Source organism: Echiichthys vipera, assembly GCF_963691815.1.
Source record: "Echiichthys vipera genome assembly, chromosome: 9".
NCBI lineage: Eukaryota > Metazoa > Chordata > Actinopteri > Perciformes > Trachinidae > Echiichthys > Echiichthys vipera.
Genome location: NC_139834.1, coordinates 2,444,735 through 2,465,443, shown reverse-complemented (window position 1 = coordinate 2,465,443; position 20,709 = coordinate 2,444,735). Strand labels below are relative to the sequence as shown.

Sequence of the window (20,709 nt, the reverse complement as noted above, 5' to 3'; positions counted from 1 at the left end):
TAACAATCGGATCCAGTGAGTGCTGAAGGTCACTGACCGACGATGCCATCAGGACCACATCATCTGCGAAAAGCAGAGACGAGATCCTCAGACCGCCCAACTGCAGCCCCTCCCCACCACGACTACGCCTCGATATCCTGTCCATGAAAATCACGAACAGGATTGATGACAAAGCGCACCCCTGGCGGAGGCCGACCCCCACCGGGAACGTCTCCGACTTACTCCCGAGGATCCAGACACAGCTCTCGCTTTGGGTGTACAGAGATTGGATGGCCCACAGAAGTGACCCCCTCACCCCATACTCCCGCAGCACCTCCCACAGTATCTCCCGAGGGACCCGGTCATATGCCTTCTCCAGACCCACAAAGCACATGCAGACTGGATGGGCACACTCCCACACTCCTGTAAACAGCTTGGACGGTGTCCCCCTCCTGAGGTGTCGAATGGTTTTCCAGAAGCACCTTGGTGCCGCCCGAAAGTCCGTCTCCATGACTTGAACTTCTCCCACACCCGCTGCTTTGCCTCTGACACAGCAGAGGCTGCAGCCCTTCAGGCCCGTTGGTACCTTGCAACTGCCTCCGGAGTCTTCTGGGATAACAGATCCTGAAGGACTCCTTCTTCAGTCAGACAGCTTCCCTGACCACCGGTGTCCACCACGGTGTTCGAGGGTCACCGCACCTTGAGGCCACAGCTCTCCGCCGCAGCTTCAGCAATGGAAGCTCTGAACATTGTTTCACATGTTGATGACATGAATGGTTGTGTTTTGTGTTGATTGATGACAGAGTTTCTGTTTCAGGTGCTGACCGTTTCATGGACGATGTAGCTCGTATGATTGGCTACCGGCCTTTCCCCTGGATGAAGTGGTGCTGGTCCTTTATAACTCCGTGTGTCTGCCTGGTAAGACTGAGAAACACACACGACATTATTACAACATCATACTAAAAGAGTAACACCAGTAAGTGTGGATTCAGTATTTTTTTATTTTAAGAGCCGGACGTGGCTAACAGTGGTTAGCTCGGGGCAGCACGGTGAAGGCATTCAAAGGTCTTTTTTAACCACTAATGCTGCTGAAAATAACAGCAAACCTCTGCAGCAGCATGAGAAGAGTCCCTACACACACAACAAAGCACCAATGGGCTCCTTCCACTGTAATGGACTTTACTATGAGAGGAGCTGGTACAGGGGCCAGTAGGTAAGTCTTTAAAACACTCTTTAATAAACTCTGGCTTCACTAACTACGCTGTTGCTGCTTTGTTGTGTGTGTAGGGACTCTTCTCATGCTGCTGCAGAGGTTTGCTGTTATTTTCAGCAGCATTAGTGGTTAAAAAAGACCTTTGAATGCCTTCACCGTGCTGCCCCGAGCTAATCACTGTTAGCCACGACCGACTGTTAGCCACTCTACTGGTTCCACGGACACAGAAATAATGAATCACGTATGAGGTTTTGTCTGGAGGTCGGTGTTTGACGTGTCTCTCGCCCTCATCTCCTCCGCAGGGCATCTTCCTGTTCCACCTGGTGAACTACAAGCCGCTGACCTACAACAACGTGTACGTGTACCCGTGGTGGGGCGAGGTGATCGGCTGGTGTCTGGCTCTGTCCTCCATGCTCTGCATCCCCGTCAGCCTCCTCTACAAACTCTTCAGAGCCAAGGGAACGTTCAAGGAGGTCAGCGCATTTTCATTTCACTGCAAAATCTAAAAGAACTCCCGTTTTCTGCACGCGCGCAGACGCACGGATAGAACAGAAGTCTTTATCGTCAATGAGAAGGGGGGTTCAACTCTATTCGTTGCGTAGAAACATTCATTCATTCATTCATCTTCAACCGCTTGTCCCTGTCGGGTCCCGGGGGGGCTGGAGCCAATCCCAGCTGACATCGGGCGTGAGGCGGGGTCCACCCTGGACGGGACGCCAGTCTATCACAGGACACATAGAGACGAACACAGACCGTCATTAATACGTCTATAATTCACCTTTAAACTGTTTATTTTGTCGTAAAGTTTATGAAATGACCAGGAAACTGGTGATTTTCTTCTTCTGTGGTGTCGGTTTGTGTGCATCATGTGACCTCCCGTCTCCCCCGTGTGTTGCAGCGCTGGGCCCACCTCACCTGCCCGGTGTGGGGGGTCCATCACCTGGAGTACATGGCCCCGGACATCAAGACCCTGAGCTCGCTGTCCCCCGGCACCGACGACAACAAGGTCATCATCTTCGAGAGCGTCATGTAGGCGGGGCTCCACCGATCACAGCGCTCCACCGTCACCGCCACCGCCACCCCCACCCCACCTGTGACAAGATGGCCGACCAACCCCACCACCACCACCACCACAACCACAACCACCACCACCACCTCAAGCCTCAGACCCACCTCCAGACGGATCCCTCAGCCGGCTTCTCGTTGATCGGTTCGGCCGCCAGACCAAAGCTCACCGAGGTTTTTCAGAATAAAAGCACGCAGCAGCTCTTCCTGTCCTGGACGCTTTTTATAAAAAAAATCACCTTTGTCCCACCATCAAACCAGCACACGGACGATCCTTCAACTGTAAAAAATACAAAAAACAAAAAGCTCCGCTGGTTCTTGAATACGGAAAATGTAAATATTGACTCCGGAGAGGACGCCATTTTTTTTTTTCACAAACCCTGAACGCTGCTGAACGTCCTCCATGTTGCCATGTTGGATGAAGAGTGTCAATGCAATCTTGTCTTTTGGGGGGGCGGGACACACACACACACACACACACACACACACACACACACACACACACACACACACACACACACACACCTCCTCAGACAGAGTTGTAGACGGACCGACCCTCAGGAATTCACCAGAGGTCGTTTTTTTGCGTCTGAAAAAGGAAACGAGAGCGCACCAGATCATTTCGTCGGTACATGAACTCACCACGCCACCAGGAGTCCTGAACGCATCACCGAAACCGTTATTGTGTTTATTACGGATCTGACGAACGCCGTGAATCACCAGCAGAGCGGCTCCTGAGCGGGCGTGACGTTCGTGCACCGCGTCGACCTCCGACAGTCGCACCGATGCTTGATTCACTCGCATCTGGAAGATGAGAAGGTTTTTATTGTTTTTCATCCGTTTCACAATTATTAAAATAAAACGCAACATCTCGGATAAACGGCGTGAAGAGAAACCAGACGCGAGAACTTTCGTTAGTGCGCAATAAAATTGTTCTTATTGCAAGAAATATACATTCATGATTAAAAATGCATTAAAGGTTGAATCTGTAGAATGAGCAGAACAGCTCCATCTAGAGTCTCAAGATCATAGTCCCAACAACAAAAAAGAAGTCCAGCAGTTGGGTTGCCAGGTTGGTCAGACCCGGCCCAGTAGCTCCAGGAGACCGGAGTCTGTTTGAGCCTGTTTGAACCCGTCCCCTCCAGAAAATCACAGCATCAAAACAAGGATCAGAGGAGTTTGACTGACAGTTAGCGTTAGCCGTTAGCGTTAGCCGTTCCAGCTAAGTGCAGATGAAAGTGATGTTAGCATCAAGGAGCAGCGTAGCCATGTGGGCGTGCGTTTGAATGGCGTTCCTCTCCTTTCTCTCAGTCCATGGAGTGAATGCTCGGCCTATAGTGACTCTGGTTGTTGCCCGTCTCCGCTCACTCAGCTGCTGGGACAAAGAAGCAGCTGCACGATTGGCTAACTCCATTTCACCCAGTGCCAGCCTACAGTAGCTGCACCCAACAACAGACAACCCTGGCAACCGGCAACGCCCAACGCTATTGGCTGCTACCAGGGAAACACAACGGGACAGGAAGTCATTTTCAAACATTTAAATTATTCATAAATACGTTTTTTAATAAATATTCTACGTATTCAACCTTTATTGTGAATCAAAAAGTTCCAAAACCTTTGGATTTCTTTATTTGATCAGTTTTCATTCAACACTTCCTGTTTATTCGGCGGCGTTCGTGTGAGGAAAGACGGTAAAAACGGCCGCTGGATGTGACCTTTGACCCCTTAAAGTTCAGGATCCTGTGTGAGAATCAGGTCAAAGGTCAGGGGTCCACTTAAGTGCCAAACGGAGCGTTACTGATCCAAGACCGGACCGGACCGGAGCTCGTCCTCAACAGCTGATAATTTTAACGTCACGCTCTCGGGTTCTGTTCGTCTGTTTTGGACTTGAACTCAAGTTTCTTATTTTTAAATGCAGTAAAAGACACAAAAATCTTTTTTCAAACTCTTCCGTGTCAGAAAATCCAGATTGAATCACGTCCAGATATTTAAATATTTAAATTTAAAATGCTCCTTTCTATTAGAAATCTTTACGTCTTAATGTTAAAAATGATTCATTTGAATTTGAGCTGCAACCGACGAGTATTTGTAACAATAAAAGGATCAGATTTTCAGTTTAATGTCAGAAAATATTCACATTTAAAGTGAAATTCATGCGTAAAATCGTCCCAGGATCTTTTTTGGTACTTACACATCAATTAAGATTCAAAACAACCACAAAAAGATTCAAAACGACCACAGAAAGACTCAAAACGACCACAGAAAGACTCAAAACGACCACAGAAAGACTCAAAACGACCACAGAAAGACTCAAAACGACCACAGAAAGATTCAGAACGACCACAGAAAGATTCAAAACGACCACAAAAAGATTCAAAACGACCACAGAAAGACTCAAAACGACCATAAAAAAAGACCTTTGAATGCCTTCAGTGTACTGCCCCGAGCTAATCACTGTTAGCCACGCTCAGCAGTTAGCGGCTCTCCCGGATTTCTACGTTAATAGTTGTTACACGGAAAAAGTGTAAGTAGCGAAGAAGATGATGGGACGATTTTACGCTTTTAACAAACTGACGGCAGAGAAATAAAAAAAAACGACTCAAAACAACGAATTATTATTAATTTAATAGTTGAAAACGAATCGATTCTTCGGTTAACGTTTGTAGCTTTAACTAAAATAATTATATTAACTTGTAAAAAGTGTTTTTAACGTGTAATAAAGTTATTAAAAGCTTCTTATCAACAGTATTATGCGCTAATAAGACGAACTTAAACAGTTTAACACGAAGAAGAATCAGTGTTTACCTGCTGTTGGAGAGATGAGAGCCGGAGGACTCAATCGTTGCCTTACGCGTCGTTGTCTTAACTCTGGAGTCGTACGCCAAACGCCGAGCCAACAGGACGTCCTGTCCGCGGCTCCGGCTCGAATCCCACCCAATCAGCAGTCTGCGATGCGAGGGGGGCGTGTCTACAACTCTGTCTCCTAGCAACCACCTGTCACGGGGGAAAGATTACGATCGGAATGTAAAACATATACAAAAAAAACGTACATTTGCACATTGTTGTAAAATAATGTCGCTAGCACTTTTTAAGAAAAGTTTAGAAATCGTTTTTTTTTGTTTTACATGTTGTAAAATGAATCAGAGATTTATTTTGGAGAGGCTTTTATTTTGATGATACAGGAAACAGATTTATATATATTGAATAATTTGTGCGTTATCTATATTTGATGCCGTATGTGATTGTGACGATGAGGATTTCTCGCGTTTTGTTGTTTTTAGCCGGCGAACACGAGCGACGGAGAAGAAGCGGCGCGACTCGAGCTTCAGGCTACCTCACTTCTCATCGAGATTTTCAAAATAAAATAATAGCTTTTTATGCAAATGTCTTGTCCGCCGGCAGGAGAGGATTCTGGGAAACGTTTCTGGAAACATTTCCTTTTCCTCGGACTGTTTCCCGTCGCAGCTTTAAAGGTTCTCCGACACCACGGGAAATATTTTAATCTGAAAATCTGACGCACAGGAAGCAGATTTTATTCTCTTAAAAAAAGTAAAATTGTAAAACTTAAGACTCTAATTCATTTAAAATGTGTTTCTCTAACAGACGTTGGCGCTGCGAGGCCTTTAAACGTGTCGGACCGGCTAAATGTGAACGAGCAGCGAGCGGGAGGGGCTTTTATTTTGGCGGGTTTGTGACTCTGAACACAACAGGAAAGGGAATTTTTATTTTTTTTTATTTCTAATTTTCAAAGTGCTCAAAGTGTTTGAAGAGTTTTAGTTTTAGATGATTTTATTTTCTGTGTTTTCTGAAAGTTTCGTCCTCAGACTCGCGACATTATTATTATTATTATTATTATTATTATTATTATTATTATTATTATTATTATTATTATTATTTCAAAGCACAAAGAAAGATTTAATCCGCTCGTCTCATTTGAAATAATTTATTTTCACATATTTTACATGAAAACTACGGAAGCCCTGAGAGGCAAGTGCGTTTTTATTTATTATTTTTTATTTTGTTTAATTAATTATCAACAAAAACAGGTGAAAAATATTATTTCAGGTTCATGTTTTATAATTAAAAAATAAATAAATAACTAAAATTTGTGCAAACATGAATAAAAAAGTCACTTGTAGAAACAACAAAAACATTTTTTAATCTGTGAAAAAAGGCAAAAAAATAATAATTTTAAATTTATTTTCTTATTTTTTTTGTTTCACTGCAGCCACCAACAAAACAAACCAGGCACATTTACTCTAAATGTGTTGTTTTTATCCAGTTTTCACAGATAAAAGAGACAAAAACATGCAATAATACAATTCATAAATTTTTTTTTGCCTCTTTAGGCTTCCGTAGTTAAAAAAGACGGTGAAATAAGTGAAATTAATGTTTAAAAGTGACAAAAAACTGCAGACTGACTTTAAAATAATAATATTTTTTTATATTTTTAAATTTATTTTGTTCCGATGCAGCCACAACCAAACTAAACCAGGCTCATTTATTCTAAATTTGCATTTTTATCCCAATTTTTTAATTTAATTTATCCCGTTTTCACAGATAAAAGAGACAAAAACATGCTATAATTAAATAAAATGTAAGTAATCTTGCCTCTCTAGGCTTCCGTAGACAAAAAAAAGGTGAAATAAGTGAAACTAATGTTTAAAAGTGACGAAAAAGTGCCGACTGACTTTAAAATAATAATAATAAAGTTTGAGAAGCGCAGAAGCGACCTCACACACCTGCAGTTACACTAAAAACTACATTTCCCAGAAGGCAGTGGGAGCTTCCTGTGACGCCATATATGGTAAACCAGTGGATATGAGTCACGCCCATATATGGTAAATGGTAAATATGAGACACGCCCATATATGGTAAATGCTAAATATGGTGAATTTGAGTCATGACCATATATGGTAAATGCTAAATCAGTGGATATGAGACACGACCATATATGGTAAATGCTAAATATGGTGAATATGAGTCACGCCCATATATGGTAAATGCTAAATATGGTGAATTTGAGTCACGCCCATATATGGTAAATGGTAAATATGGTGAATTTGGGTCACGCCCATATTTGGTAAATGCTAAATATGGGGAATTTGGGTCACGCCCATATTTGGTAAATGCTAAATCAGTGAATTTGAGACACGCCCATATATGGTAAATGCTAAATATGGTGAATTTGAGTCACGCCCATATATGGTTAATGCTAAATATGGTGAATATGAGTCACGCCCATATATGGACAGTTAATTAATTGTTAATTGATGCTGATCATTTATCGACAGACGAGTAGATTTAAAGTGACGGCGTACGAAAAGAGATTATTACGATAATTAAGCTAACGTTGTAGAAGTCGAGTGCCACCGATTTTAATCCAACTAACCTGAGGCAGTATTTTATACGAACTTTAACTCAAACTGACGTTTTATTTTTTAAAGTAAAGTTGTGTCATAACTGTTTTTTTTTGTTATTAAACGTCTCATTTCTGGGCCGGAGCCTGGAGGGTCAGAGGCAGGAAGTGATGTAAAAACAAAACAAGCCGACGCCATTTTAGACTAAAAAACGTAAAAAAACGTAAAAAAAAAAGAAAATGTTTAATGATCTGATGCTTCGTGTCATTTTGTTTTTGTGCTTTTCTGCCAAAAAAACTCAAAAATCTTTGTTGTGACAGAATCTTTGATCCAAAACGGCACAGGAAGTCACATTTATTAACAAAATAAAAGCCTGTGTTCTTCATAAAAGGTCTTTAAAGGGACTTTATTCATGTTTTTTCTTCTTCACAACAGAAACAGGCTTTTTAATCAGGACATTAAATATCAGATATATTCATATAAACACACTTTCTTCCCCAAAGTTGTTTCCTTTTTAATTTAATTTAATTTGGATGTCGTGAAAAGAGAAGAAATACAAAAGATAATGATATTTGTTACGTTTTTGATGCTTAAAGCTGCGCTCATCAATAATTTACTTTTAATAAAAATATAAATCAAAACATAAAAACTTAGTTAAACAGAGATAAAAAAAATAAATTTAACAAGTTATTGAGCAAATTAAGATTCATCGATGAACAACAAAAGTTAAATAAATAAAAAACTTGTTGCACAAATAATTCCAAAAGTGACTTTTTGGCAAAAAGTTGTTTTTTATTAAATTATTATAATGTAACTTTCTGTTTAAGTACAAAAAAACCATTAAAAAATGCAAATTTTAGCGACTGAACTCAAATATTTTTAGATTTAAGACGAATAAGAAGTGATTTAGACTTTTATTCTGAAGGATTTCAAACTGAGGGAGAAAACAATGAACAGGAAGTTCATTAAAAAATAAAAAACAATAAGAATAAAAAGTTCGTTTTCAGGCGTTTTGATTTTTGATTCTGTCCGACAAACGTCACCGTCGCACGTTTCCGATGTTTTATTACTTTAGCTTCGTTTTACTGTAGGTGTTATTTTAACAGTGTCGGTGGTTTTATGGTTTATAGCCAAAACATTGCCAAAGTGTTTTTTTAAACGTCTAAAAATTAAAAATTAACAAAAAAAAATACAGAAGCTAAAAAAAAGGGAAATGGGTTGTTTTTATGTTTTATTTCTGTTTTACTTTTTGTGTTTTTTGACTCGACAGGCTGGTTTTTACGACGCGATTACGTCAAAAATAAGCAACTAGGGGGTAAAATTACGATAAAAACAAAAACGTGGTTATTCTCTGACGTTAAAGTCGTGAATTAACGAGAAAAATAATCCCAAAAATATTTTTTATTCACGATAAATTCAGCGCTTTGATCTCAGAGGATGTGTTAATTTTTTTCACTCGCTCTGAAATTTTAGTTTTAATAATCCGTCGTAGGTTTTTACGATAAAATCGCAAAACTAAGAAAAAACTACGTGATATTAAAGAAGTTTATACCTTGGAACCAGCAGGGGGCGCCGCTCCACCGGGTTTGGGCCGGACGACCACGGGAATCGAACAAAAAACATCGGATATGCGTTAAAAGTTACAGACGTTCGATAAGAAGTTTGTGTAAAATACGTTTACTCGCCGTTTACATCCAGCAAAGCATTGTGGGAACTGTAGTCGGCACAGAGTCGGAGTTATCGCAGCGCGGACGCACGATTCGTTTCTCCGTATTTCATCTTTTTATTCGCGTACTTCGCGGAAAAACAAACGTTTCCGTGATCGTGTTGGTGTTTCAGCCCAAACTCGTCTCCACGGCGACCTCGTCCACGCCGCCGTCGGCCATGTTTGTAGTCCATGTGTCCGTGTGACTTCCTGTGAACTCCAGTCTTCCGCCCGTAACCGTAGATTAGACTAAAGTCGATAAAAGTAGCAGTTATAAATTAACGAGTAGCTTTAAACTAACGACGCTCGGCGTAAACGAGTCACCAGCCAAAAAAATGTAAAAAAAAATAATAAAAAGTCGTGGATGATGTAAGAGTTTGATGATGTCACCTGTGTGTCATTGACCTTTGACCCCCGGGGTCGCCATGCTGTAAGACACTGTGCTCATTCACCACCAACGGCAATAAAACTGACGTCATGACAACCAGCTCCGTCTCCGTGGTTACTGCCTTTCTTTGTGGTTTTCTTCTTACGAACAGGATTTTTATCATTTATTATTATTATTTATATTTCTAGGACTTTGGACTATAATAATAATTATTATTATAATAATTATAATAATAATAATAATTATTATTATAATTATTTCAAGAATTTTGTTTTATTATATTTATTATTTAAAATTCTAGGTATTTCAATATTATTCTTATTATTTCTAGATTGTTTTATTATGTTTATCATTTATATTCCTGGGTCTTTGTATTATTTTCATTATAATTATTATTTCTAATTTTTTTATTATTATATTACTATTGATAATTCTAGGACTTTCAGTGACTTGTGAAAAAAATATTGTATTTTTAACGTCTCATTTGATTTGTGACAAAAAATAAATAAATATTTATTCATTTAAGCATTTTATGATGTTTAATAATCATGAATTTACAGATTTATTAGTGTTTCCAAGCATTTAATGATATAATTTTTAGTTTTGAGCCTTGAAATCTTCCATATTTAGACACTTTTATGTATTTAATCCAATGAAAGACTAAAATCTGGAGGATTTGTCACTTTTTAATCTCATAATCTGCGACTTTTTCCCGTAGATTTGACATTTTGAACAGTGGGATGAAGACAAAGCGTCCTGACGGGAATCAAACGTTGCAGTGACTCGTCTCCCAGAAGTCTCTCATATTTATTATGAATATGAATATTAATACTGTGTGTGACGGAGCGGCGTCCCTCTGCAGCCTCAGACTTCCAGGAAGCAGGAGACAGAAATACTGAGACGCTCCAAAGACTCGAGGCCTCGGGTCGACGGGGAAAGTGGATCTGGTGACACGGTGGAGCGGCTCCAACCGGTTCCTAATGCCACGCTCGTTCAGACCCACAGCTGCCTTATTCAGAGCGAGGACGGACGCTATGTTTAGACGGGGAAACATGTGACGAGCACAGATACTAAACCCTGAGTTTACAACCAAGTCTGTGAACACGTTTGTTTTTATTGTTATTTATAATTTTAGGTTTTTGTAAAACTGTTATTACTTCTAGAATGTTTTATTGTGTTTTATCCTGTGTGCCGGTTCGAGTCCCTGTGTGGACCATGAATGGAGCGTGGACTGGTGGCTGGAGAGGTGCCAGTTCATCTCCTGGGCACTGCTGAGGTGCTGTTGAGCAATGCACCAAACCCCCAACTGACATTTCTCCATTAACTGCATGTATTTCGGGCCTTTGTGTGTGTGTGTGTGTGTATGTGTGTGTGTGCGTGCGTGTGTGTGTGTGTGTGTGTGTGTGTGTGTGTGTGTGTGTGTGTGTGTGTGTGTGTGTGTGTGTGTGTGTGTGTGTGTGTGTGTGTGTAACCTGTATAATAATAAAAACAGAGTGAAAAAATTGAATTTTCCTTGTGGGATTAATAAAGTGATAATTCTTCTTCTTCTTAAAATGAAAAAAAACGAGAAAATAACTTAAAACATTTTACGTTTTTTATTATTGCGACTTTTAATCTCATAAATCTGCAACTTTTTTCTCGTAGATTTGTAATTTTTTATCTCATAAATCTGCAACTTTTTTCTCGTAGATTTGCGACTTTTAATCTCAAATCTGCAACTTTTTTCTCGTAGATTTGCGACTTTTTATCTCATAAATCTGCAACTTTTTTCTCGTAGATTTGCAACTTTTAATCTCAAATCTTCAACTTTTTTCTCGTATATTTGCGACTTTTGATCTCAAATCTGCAACTTTTTTTCTCGTAGATTTGCGACTTTTAAACTCAAATCTTCAACTTTTTTCTCGTAGATTTGCGACTTTTTTTCTCATAAATCTGCAACTTTTTTCTCGTAGATTTGCGACTTTTTACTCCTAAATTTGCGACTTTTAATCATAAATCTGCAACTTTTTTTCTCGTAGATTTGCGACTTTTTCTCATAAATCTGCAACTTTTTTCTCGTAGATTTGCGACTTTTTTTCTCATAAATCTGCAACTTTTTTCTCGTAGATTTGCGACTTTTAATCATAAATCTGCAACTTTTTTCTCGTAGATTTGCGACTTTTAATCATAAATCTGCAACTTTTTCTCGTAGATTTGCGACTTTTAATCATAAATTTACAACTTTTTTCTTGTAGATTTGCGACTTTTAATCTCATAAATCTGCAACTTTTTTCTCGTAGATTTGCGACATTTTTTCTCATAAATCTGCAACTTTTTTCTCGTAGATTTGCGATTTTTTAATCTCAAATCTGCAACTTTTTTCTCGTAGATTTGCGACTTTTTATCTCATAAATCTGCAACTTTTTTCTCGTAGATTTGCGACTTTTAATCTCAAATCTTCAACTTTTTTCTCGTATATTTGCGACTTTTGATCTCAAATCTGCAACTTTTTTTCTCGTAGATTTGCGACTTTTAAACTCAAATCTTCAACTTTTTTCTCGTAGATTTGCGACTTTTTTTCTCATAAATCTGCAACTTTTTTCTCGTAGATTTGCGACTTTTAATCATAAATCTGCAACTTTTTTCTCGTAGATTTGCGACTTTTTTTCTCATAAATCTGCAACTTTTTTCTCGTAGATTTGCGACTTTTAATCATAAATCTGCAACTTTTTTCTCGTAGATTTGCGACTTTTAATCATAAATCTGCAACTTTTTCTCGTAGATTTGCGACTTTTAATCATAAATTTGCAACTTTTTTCTTGTAGATTTGCGACTTTTTTTCTCATAAATCTGCAACTTTTTTCTTGTAGATTTGCGACTTTTAATCATAAATCTGCAACTTTTTTTGTAGATTTGCGACTTTTAATCTCAAATTTTCTACTTTTTTCTCTTAAATCTGCAACTTTTTTCTTGTAGATTTGCGACTTTTTTTCTCATAAATCTGCAACTTTTTTCTCGTAGATTTGCGACTTTTAATCATAAATTTGCAACTTTTTTCTCGTAGATTTGCAACTTTTAATCATAAATCTGCAACTTTTTTTCTCGTAGATTTGCGACTTTTTCTCATAAATCTGCAACTTTTTTCTCGTAGATTTGCGACTTTTTTTCTCATAAATCTGCAACTTTTTTCTCGTAGATTTGCGACTTTAAATCATAAATCTGCAACTTTTTCTCGTAGATTTGCGACTTTTAATCATAAATTTGCAACTTTTTTCTTGTAGATTTGCGACTTTTAATCTCATAAATCTGCAACTTTTTTCCCTAAATTTGCGACTTTTAATCATAAATTTGCAACTTTTTTCTTGTAGATTTGCGACTTTTAATCTCATAAATCTGCAACTGTTTTCTCGTAGATTTGCAACTTTTAATCCCATAAATTTGCGACTTTTTTCTTGTAGATTTGCGACTTTTTTTCTCATAAATCTGCAACTTTTTTCTCGTAGATTTGCAACTTTTAATTTGCGACTTTTTACTCCTAAATTTGCAACTTTTAATCATAAATCTGCAACTTTTTTTCTCGTAGATTTGCGACTTTTTCTCATAAATCTGCAACTTTTTTCTCGTAGATTTGCGACTTTTTTTCTCATAAATCTGCAACTTTTTTCTCGTAGATTTGCGACTTTTAATCATAAATCTGCAACTTTTTTCTCGTAGATTTGCAACTTTTAATCATAAATCTGCAACTTTTTTCTCGTAGATTTGCGACCTTTAATCTCAAATTTTCTACTTTTTTCTCGTAGATTTGCGACTTTGAATCTCGTAAATCTGCAACTTTTAATCATAAATCTGCAACTTTTTTCTCATAGATTTGCGACTTTTAATCATAAATTTGCAACTTTTTTCTTGTAGATTTGCGACTTTTTCTCGTAAATCTGCAACTTTTTTCTCGTAGATTTGCGACTTTTAATCTCATAAATCTGCAACTTTTTTCTCGTAGATTTGCAACTTTTAATTTGCGACTTTTTACTCCTAAATTTGCAACTTTTAATCATAAATCTGCAACTTTTTTTCTCGTAGATTTGCGACTTTTTCTCATAAATCTGCAACTTTTTTCTTGTAGATTTGCGACTTTTTTTCTCATAAATCTGCAACTTTTTTCTTGTAGTTTTGCGACTTTTAATCATAAATCTGCAACTTTTTTTGTAGATTTGCGACTTTTAATCTCAAATTTTCTACTTTTTTCTCTTAAATCTGCAACTTTTTTCTTGTAGATTTGCGACTTTTTTTCTCATAAATCTGCAACTTTTTTCTCGTAGATTTGCGACTTTTAATCATAAATTTGCAACTTTTTTCTCGTAGATTTGCAACTTTTAATCATAAATCTGCAACTTTTTTTCTCGTAGATTTGCGACTTTTTCTCATAAATCTGCAACTTTTTTCTCGTAGATTTGCGACTTTTTTTCTCATAAATCTGCAACTTTTTTCTCGTAGATTTGCGACTTTAAATCATAAATCTGCAACTTTTTCTCGTAGATTTGCGACTTTTAATCATAAATTTGCAACTTTTTTCTTGTAGATTTGCGACTTTTAATCTCATAAATCTGCAACTTTTTTCCCTAAATTTGCGACTTTTAATCATAAATTTGCAACTTTTTTCTTGTAGATTTGCGACTTTTAATCTCATAAATCTGCAACTGTTTTCTCGTAGATTTGCAACTTTTAATCCCATAAATTTGCGACTTTTTTCTTGTAGATTTGCGACTTTTTTTCTCATAAATCTGCAACTTTTTTCTCGTAGATTTGCAACTTTTAATTTGCGACTTTTTACTCCTAAATTTGCAACTTTTAATCATAAATCTGCAACTTTTTTTCTCGTAGATTTGCGACTTTTTCTCATAAATCTGCAACTTTTTTCTCGTAGATTTGCGACTTTTTTTCTCATAAATCTGCAACTTTTTTCTCGTAGATTTGCGACTTTTAATCATAAATCTGCAACTTTTTTCTCGTATATTTGCAACTTTTAATCATAAATTTGCAACTTTTTTCTTGTAGATTTGCGACTTTTTTTCTCATAAATCTGCAACTTTTTTCTTGTAGATTTGCGACTTTTAATCATAAATCTGCAACTTTTTTCTTGTAGATTTGCGACTTTTTCTCGTAAATCTGCAACTTTTTTCTCGTAGATTTGCGACTTTTAATCTCAAATCTGACTTTTTTCTCGTAGATTTGCGACTTTTAATCTAAAAAATTTGCAACTTTTTTCTCGTAGATTTGCAACTTTTAATCATAAATTTGCAACTTTTTTCTTGTAGATTTGCGACTTTTTTTCTCATAAATCAGCAACTTTTTTCTCGTAGATTTGCGACTTTTAATCATAAATTTGCAACTTTTTTCTTGTAGTTTTGCGACTTTTAATCATAAATCTGCAACTTTTTTTTCGTAGATTTGCGACTTTTAATCTCAAATTTTCTACTTTTTTCTCTTAAATCTGCAACTTTTTTCTTGTAGATTTGCGACTTTTTTTCTCATAAATCTGCAACTTTTTTCTCGTAGATTTGCGACTTTTAATCATAAATTGCAACTTTTTTCTTGTAGATTTGCGACTTTTTTTCTCATAAATCTGCAACTTTTTTCTCGTAGATTTGCGACTTTTAATCATAAATTTGCAACTTTTTTCTTGTAGATTTGCGACTTTTTTTCTCATAAATCTGCAACTTTTTTCTCGTAGATTTGCGACTTTTAATCATAAATTTGCAACTTTTTTCTTGTAGTTTTGCGACTTTTAATCATAAATCTGCAACTTTTTTCTTGTAGATTTGCGACTTTTTCTCGTAAATCTGCAACTTTTTTCTCGTAGATTTGCGACTTTTAATCTCGTAAATCTGCAACTTTTTTCTCGTAGATTTGCAACTTTTAATCATAAATTTGCAACTTTTTTCTTGTAGATTTGCGACTTTTTTTCTCATAAATCTGCAACTTTTTTCTTGTAGATTTGCGACTTTTAATCATAAATTTGCAACTTTTTTCTTGTAGTTTTGCGACTTTTAATCATAAATCTGCAACTTTTTTTGTAGATTTGCGACTTTTAATCTCAAATTTTCTACTTTTTTCTCTTAAATCTGCAACTTTTTTCTTGTAGATTTGCGACTTCTTAAACTCATAAATCTGCAACTTTTTTCCCTAAATTCGCGACTTTTAATCATAAATTTGCAACTTTTTTCTTGTAGATTTGCGACTTTTAATCTCATAAATCTGCAATTTTTTCACGTAGTTTTGCGACTTTTAATCATAAATCTGCAACTTTTTTTGTAGATTTGCGACTTTTAATCTCAAATTTTCTACTTTTTTCTCGTAGATTTGCGACTTTGAATCTCGTAAATCTGCAACTTTTTTCTTGTAGATTTGCGACTTTTTTTCTCATAAATCTGCAACTTTTTTCTCGTAGATTTGCGACTTTTTTCTCATAAATCTGCAACTTTTTTTCTCATAAATCTGCAACTTTTTTCTTCATAGATTTGCGACTTTTAATCATAAATTTGCAACTTTTTTCTTGTAGATTTGCGACTTTTAATCTCATAAATCTGCAATTTTTCACGTAGTTTTGCGACTTTTAATCTCATAAATCTGCAACTTTTTTTGTAGATTTGCGACTTTTAATTTCAAATTTTCAACTTTTTTCTCGTAGATTTGCGATTTTGAATCTCGTAAATCTGTAACTTTTTTCTCGTAGATTTGCGACTTTTGATCTCAAAAATCTGCGACTTTTTTCGTAGATTTGCGACTTTTAATCCCATAAATCTGCAACTTTTTCTAGTAGATTTGCGACTTTTAATCTCATAAATCTGCAACTTTTTCTAGTAGATTTGCGACTTTTAATCTCATGAATCTGCAACTTTTTCTAGTAGATTTGCGACATTTAATCTCAAAAATCTGCAACTTTTTTCTCCAAGATTTGCAACTTTGAATCTCGTAAATCAGCAACTTTTTTTCGTAGATTTGCAACTTTTAATCATAAATCTGCAACTTTTTTTCTCGTAGATTTGCGACTTTTTCTCATAAATCTGCAACTTTTTTCTCGTAGATTTGCGACTTTTTTTCTCATAAATCTGCAACTTTTTTCTCGTAGATTTGCGACTTTAAATCATAAATCTGCAACTTTTTCTCGTAGATTTGCGACTTTTAATCATAAATTTGCAACTTTTTTCTTGTAGATTTGCGACTTTTAATCTCATAAATCTGCAACTTTTTTCCCTAAATTTGCGACTTTTAATCATAAATTTGCAACTTTTTTCTTGTAGATTTGCGACTTTTAATCTCATAAATCTGCAACTGTTTTCTCGTAGATTTGCGACTTTTAATCCCATAAATTTGCGACTTTTTTCTTGTAGATTTGCGACTTTTTTTCTCATAAATCTGCAACTTTTTTCTCGTAGATTTGCAACTTTTAATTTGCGACTTTTTACTCCTAAATTTGCAACTTTTAATCATAAATCTGCAACTTTTTTTCTCGTAGATTTGCGACTTTTTCTCATAAATCTGCAACTTTTTTCTCGTAGATTTGCGACTTTTTTTCTCATAAATCTGCAACTTTTTTCTCGTAGATTTGCGACTTTTAATCATAAATCTGCAACTTTTTTCTCGTAGATTTGCAACTTTTAATCATAAATCTGCAACTTTTTTCTCGTAGATTTGCGACTTTTAATCTCAAATTTTCTACTTTTTTCTCGTAGATTTGCGACTTTGAATCTCGTAAATCTGCAACTTTTAATCATAAATCTGCAACTTTTTTCTCATAGATTTGCGACTTTTAATCATAAATTTGCAACTTTTTTCTTGTAGATTTGCGACTTTTTCTCGTAAATCTGCAACTTTTTTCTCGTAGATTTGCGACTTTTAATCTCATAAATCTGCAACTTTTTTCTCGTAGATTTGCGACTTTTAATCTCAAATCTGACTTTTTTCTCGTAGATTTGCGACTTTTAATCTAAAAAATTTGCAACTTTTTTCTCGTAGATTTGCAACTTTTAATCATAAATTTGCAACTTTTTTCTTGTAGATTTGCGACTTTTTTTCTCATAAATCTGCAACTTTTTTCTTGTAGATTTGCGACTTTTAATCATACATCTGCAACTTTTTTCTTGTAGATTTGCGACTTTTTCTCGTAAATCTGCAACTTTTTTCTCGTAGATTTGCGACTTTTAATCTCATAAATCTGCAACTTTTTTCTCGTAGATTTGCGACTTTTAATCTCAAATCTGACTTTTTTCTCGTAGATTTGCGACTTTTAATCTAAAAAATTTGCAACTTTTTTCTCGTAGATTTGCAACTTTTAATCATAAATTTGCAACTTTTTTCTTGTAGATTTGCGACTTTTTTTCTCATAAATTTGCAACTTTTTTCTTGTAGATTTGCGACTTTTTTTCTCATAAATCTGCAACTTTTTTCTCGTAGATTTGCGACTTTTAATCATAAATTTGCAACTTTTTTCTTGTAGTTTTGCGACTTTTAATCATAAATCTGCAACTTTTTTTTCGTAGATTTGCGACTTTTAATCTCAAATTTTCTACTTTTTTCTCATAAATCTGCAACTTTTTTCTCGTAGATTTGCGACTTTTAATCATAAATTGCAACTTTTTTCTTGTAGATTTGCGACTTTTTTTCTCATAAATCTGCAACTTTTTTCTCGTAGATTTGCGACTTTTAATCATAAATTTGCAACTTTTTTCTTGTAGATTTGCGACTTTTAATCATAAATCTGCAACTTTTTTCTTGTAGATTTGCGACTTTTAATCATAAATCTGCAACTTTTTTCTTGTAGATTTGCGACTTTTTCTCGTAAATCTGCAACTTTTTTCTCGTAGATTTGCGACTTTTAATCTCATAAATCTGCAACTTTTTTCTCGTAGATTTGCGACTTTTAATCTCAAATCTGACTTTTTTCTCGTAGATTTGCGACTTTTAATCTAAAAAATTTGCAACTTTTTTCTCGTAGATTTGCAACTTTTAATCATAAATTTGCAACTTTTTTCTTGTAGATTTGCGACTTTTTTTCTCATAAATTTGCAACTTTTTTCTTGTAGATTTGCGACTTTTTTTCTCATAAATCTGCAACTTTTTTCTCGTAGATTTGCGACTTTTAATCATAAATTTGCAACTTTTTTCTTGTAGTTTTGCGACTTTTAATCATAAATCTGCAACTTTTTTTTCGTAGATTTGCGACTTTTAATCTCAAATTTTCTACTTTTTTCTCTTAAATCTGCAACTTTTTTCTTGTAGATTTGCGACTTTTTTTCTCATAAATCTGCAACTTTTTTCTCGTAGATTTGCGACTTTTAATCATAAATTGCAACTTTTTTCTTGTAGATTTGCGACTTTTTTTCTCATAAATCTGCAACTTTTTTCTCGTAGATTTGCGACTTTTAATCATAAATTTGCAACTTTTTTCTTGTAGATTTGCGACTTTTAATCATAAATTTGCAACTTTTTTCTTGTAGTTTTGCGACTTTTAATCATAAATCTGCAACTTTTTTCTTGTAGATTTGCGACTTTTTCTCGTAAATCTGCAACTTTTTTCTCGTAGATTTGCGACTTTTAATCTCATAAATCTGCAACTTTTTTCTCGTAGATTTGCGACTTTTAATCTAAAAAATTTGCAACTTTTTTCTCGTAGATTTGCAACTTTTAATCATAAATTTGCAACTTTTTTCTTGTAGATTTGCGACTTTTTTTCTCATAAATCTGCAACTTTTTTCTTGTAGATTTGCGACTTTTAATCATAAATTTGCAACTTTTTTCTTGTAGTTTTGCGACTTTTAATCATAAATCTGCAACTTTTTTTGTAGATTTGCGACTTTTAATCTCAAATTTTCTACTTTTTTCTCTTAAATCTGCAACTTTTTTCTTGTAGATTTGCGACTTTTTTTCTCATAAATCTGCAACTTTTTTCTCGTAGATTTGCGACTTTTAATCATAAATTTGCAACTTTTTTCTTGTAGATTTGCGACTTCTTAAACTCATAAATCTGCAACTTTTTTCTCGTAGATTTGCGACTTTTAATCATAAATTTGCAACTTTTTTCTTGTAGTTTTGCGACTTTTAATCAAATCTGCAACTTTTTTCCCTAAATTTGCGACTTTTAATCATAAATTTGCAACTTTTTTCTTGTAGATTTGCGACTTTTAATCTCATAAATCTGCAATTTTTTCACGTAGTTTTGCTACTTTTAATCATAAATCTGCAACTTTTTTTGTAGATTTGCGACTTTTAATCTCAAATTTTCTACTTTTTTCTCGTAGATTTGCGACTTTGAATCTCGTAAATCTGCAACTTTTTTCTTGTAGATTTGCGACTTTTTTTCTCATAAATCTGCAACTTTTTTCTCGTAGATTTGCGACTTTTTTCTCATAAATCTGCAACTTTTTTTCTCATAAATCTGCAACTTTTTTCTTCATAGATTTGCGACTTTTAATCATAAATTTGCAACTTTTTTCTTGTAGATTTGCGACTTTTAATCTCATAAATCTGCAATTTTTCACGTAGTTTTGCGACTTTTAATCTCATAAATCTGCAACTTTTTTTGTAGATTTGCGACTTTTAATCTCAAATTTTCAACTTTTTTCTCGTAGATTTGCGATTTTGAATCTCGTAAATCTGTAACTTTTTTCTCGTAGATTTGCGACTTTTGATCTCAAAAATCTGCAACTTTTTTCGTAGATTTGCGACTTTTAATCCCATAAATCTGCAACTTTTTCTAGTAGATTTGCGACTTTTAATCTCATAAATCTGCAACTTTTTCTAGTAGATTTGCGACTTTTAATCTCATAAATCTGCAACTTTTTCTAGTAGATTTGCGACATTTAATCTCAAAAATCTGCAACTTTTTTCTCCAAGATTTGCAACTTTGAATCTCGTAAATCAGCAACTTTTTTTCGTAGATTTGCGACTTTTAATCTCATAAATCTGCAACTTTTTCCCCTAAATTTGCGACTTTTAAACTCAAATTTGAAACTTTTTTCTCGTT

General features: G+C 35.3%; 1 protein-coding gene across 2 annotated transcripts in view; it reads left to right on the top strand.

Moving 5' to 3' along the window:
* Positions 1-20,709, top strand: part of slc6a8 (solute carrier family 6 member 8) — a 111,453-nt gene that overhangs the window by 36,785 nt on the left and 53,959 nt on the right. Inside the window, exons 11-13 of one of the 2 annotated variants that reach the window (XR_014593355.1) lie at positions 797-897; positions 1,495-1,665; positions 2,091-8,031. Coding sequence is in view for 1 of the 2 variants with exons in the window: in XM_083920290.1 (XP_083776416.1) it covers positions 797-897; positions 1,495-1,665; positions 2,091-2,225 (407 nt within the window). In the remaining variant the exon portion in view is untranslated. Of the gene's footprint in view, positions 1-796; positions 898-1,494; positions 1,666-2,090; positions 9,802-20,709 lie in introns of those variants that run through there. The other variant, XM_083920290.1, reaches the window with a different exon arrangement.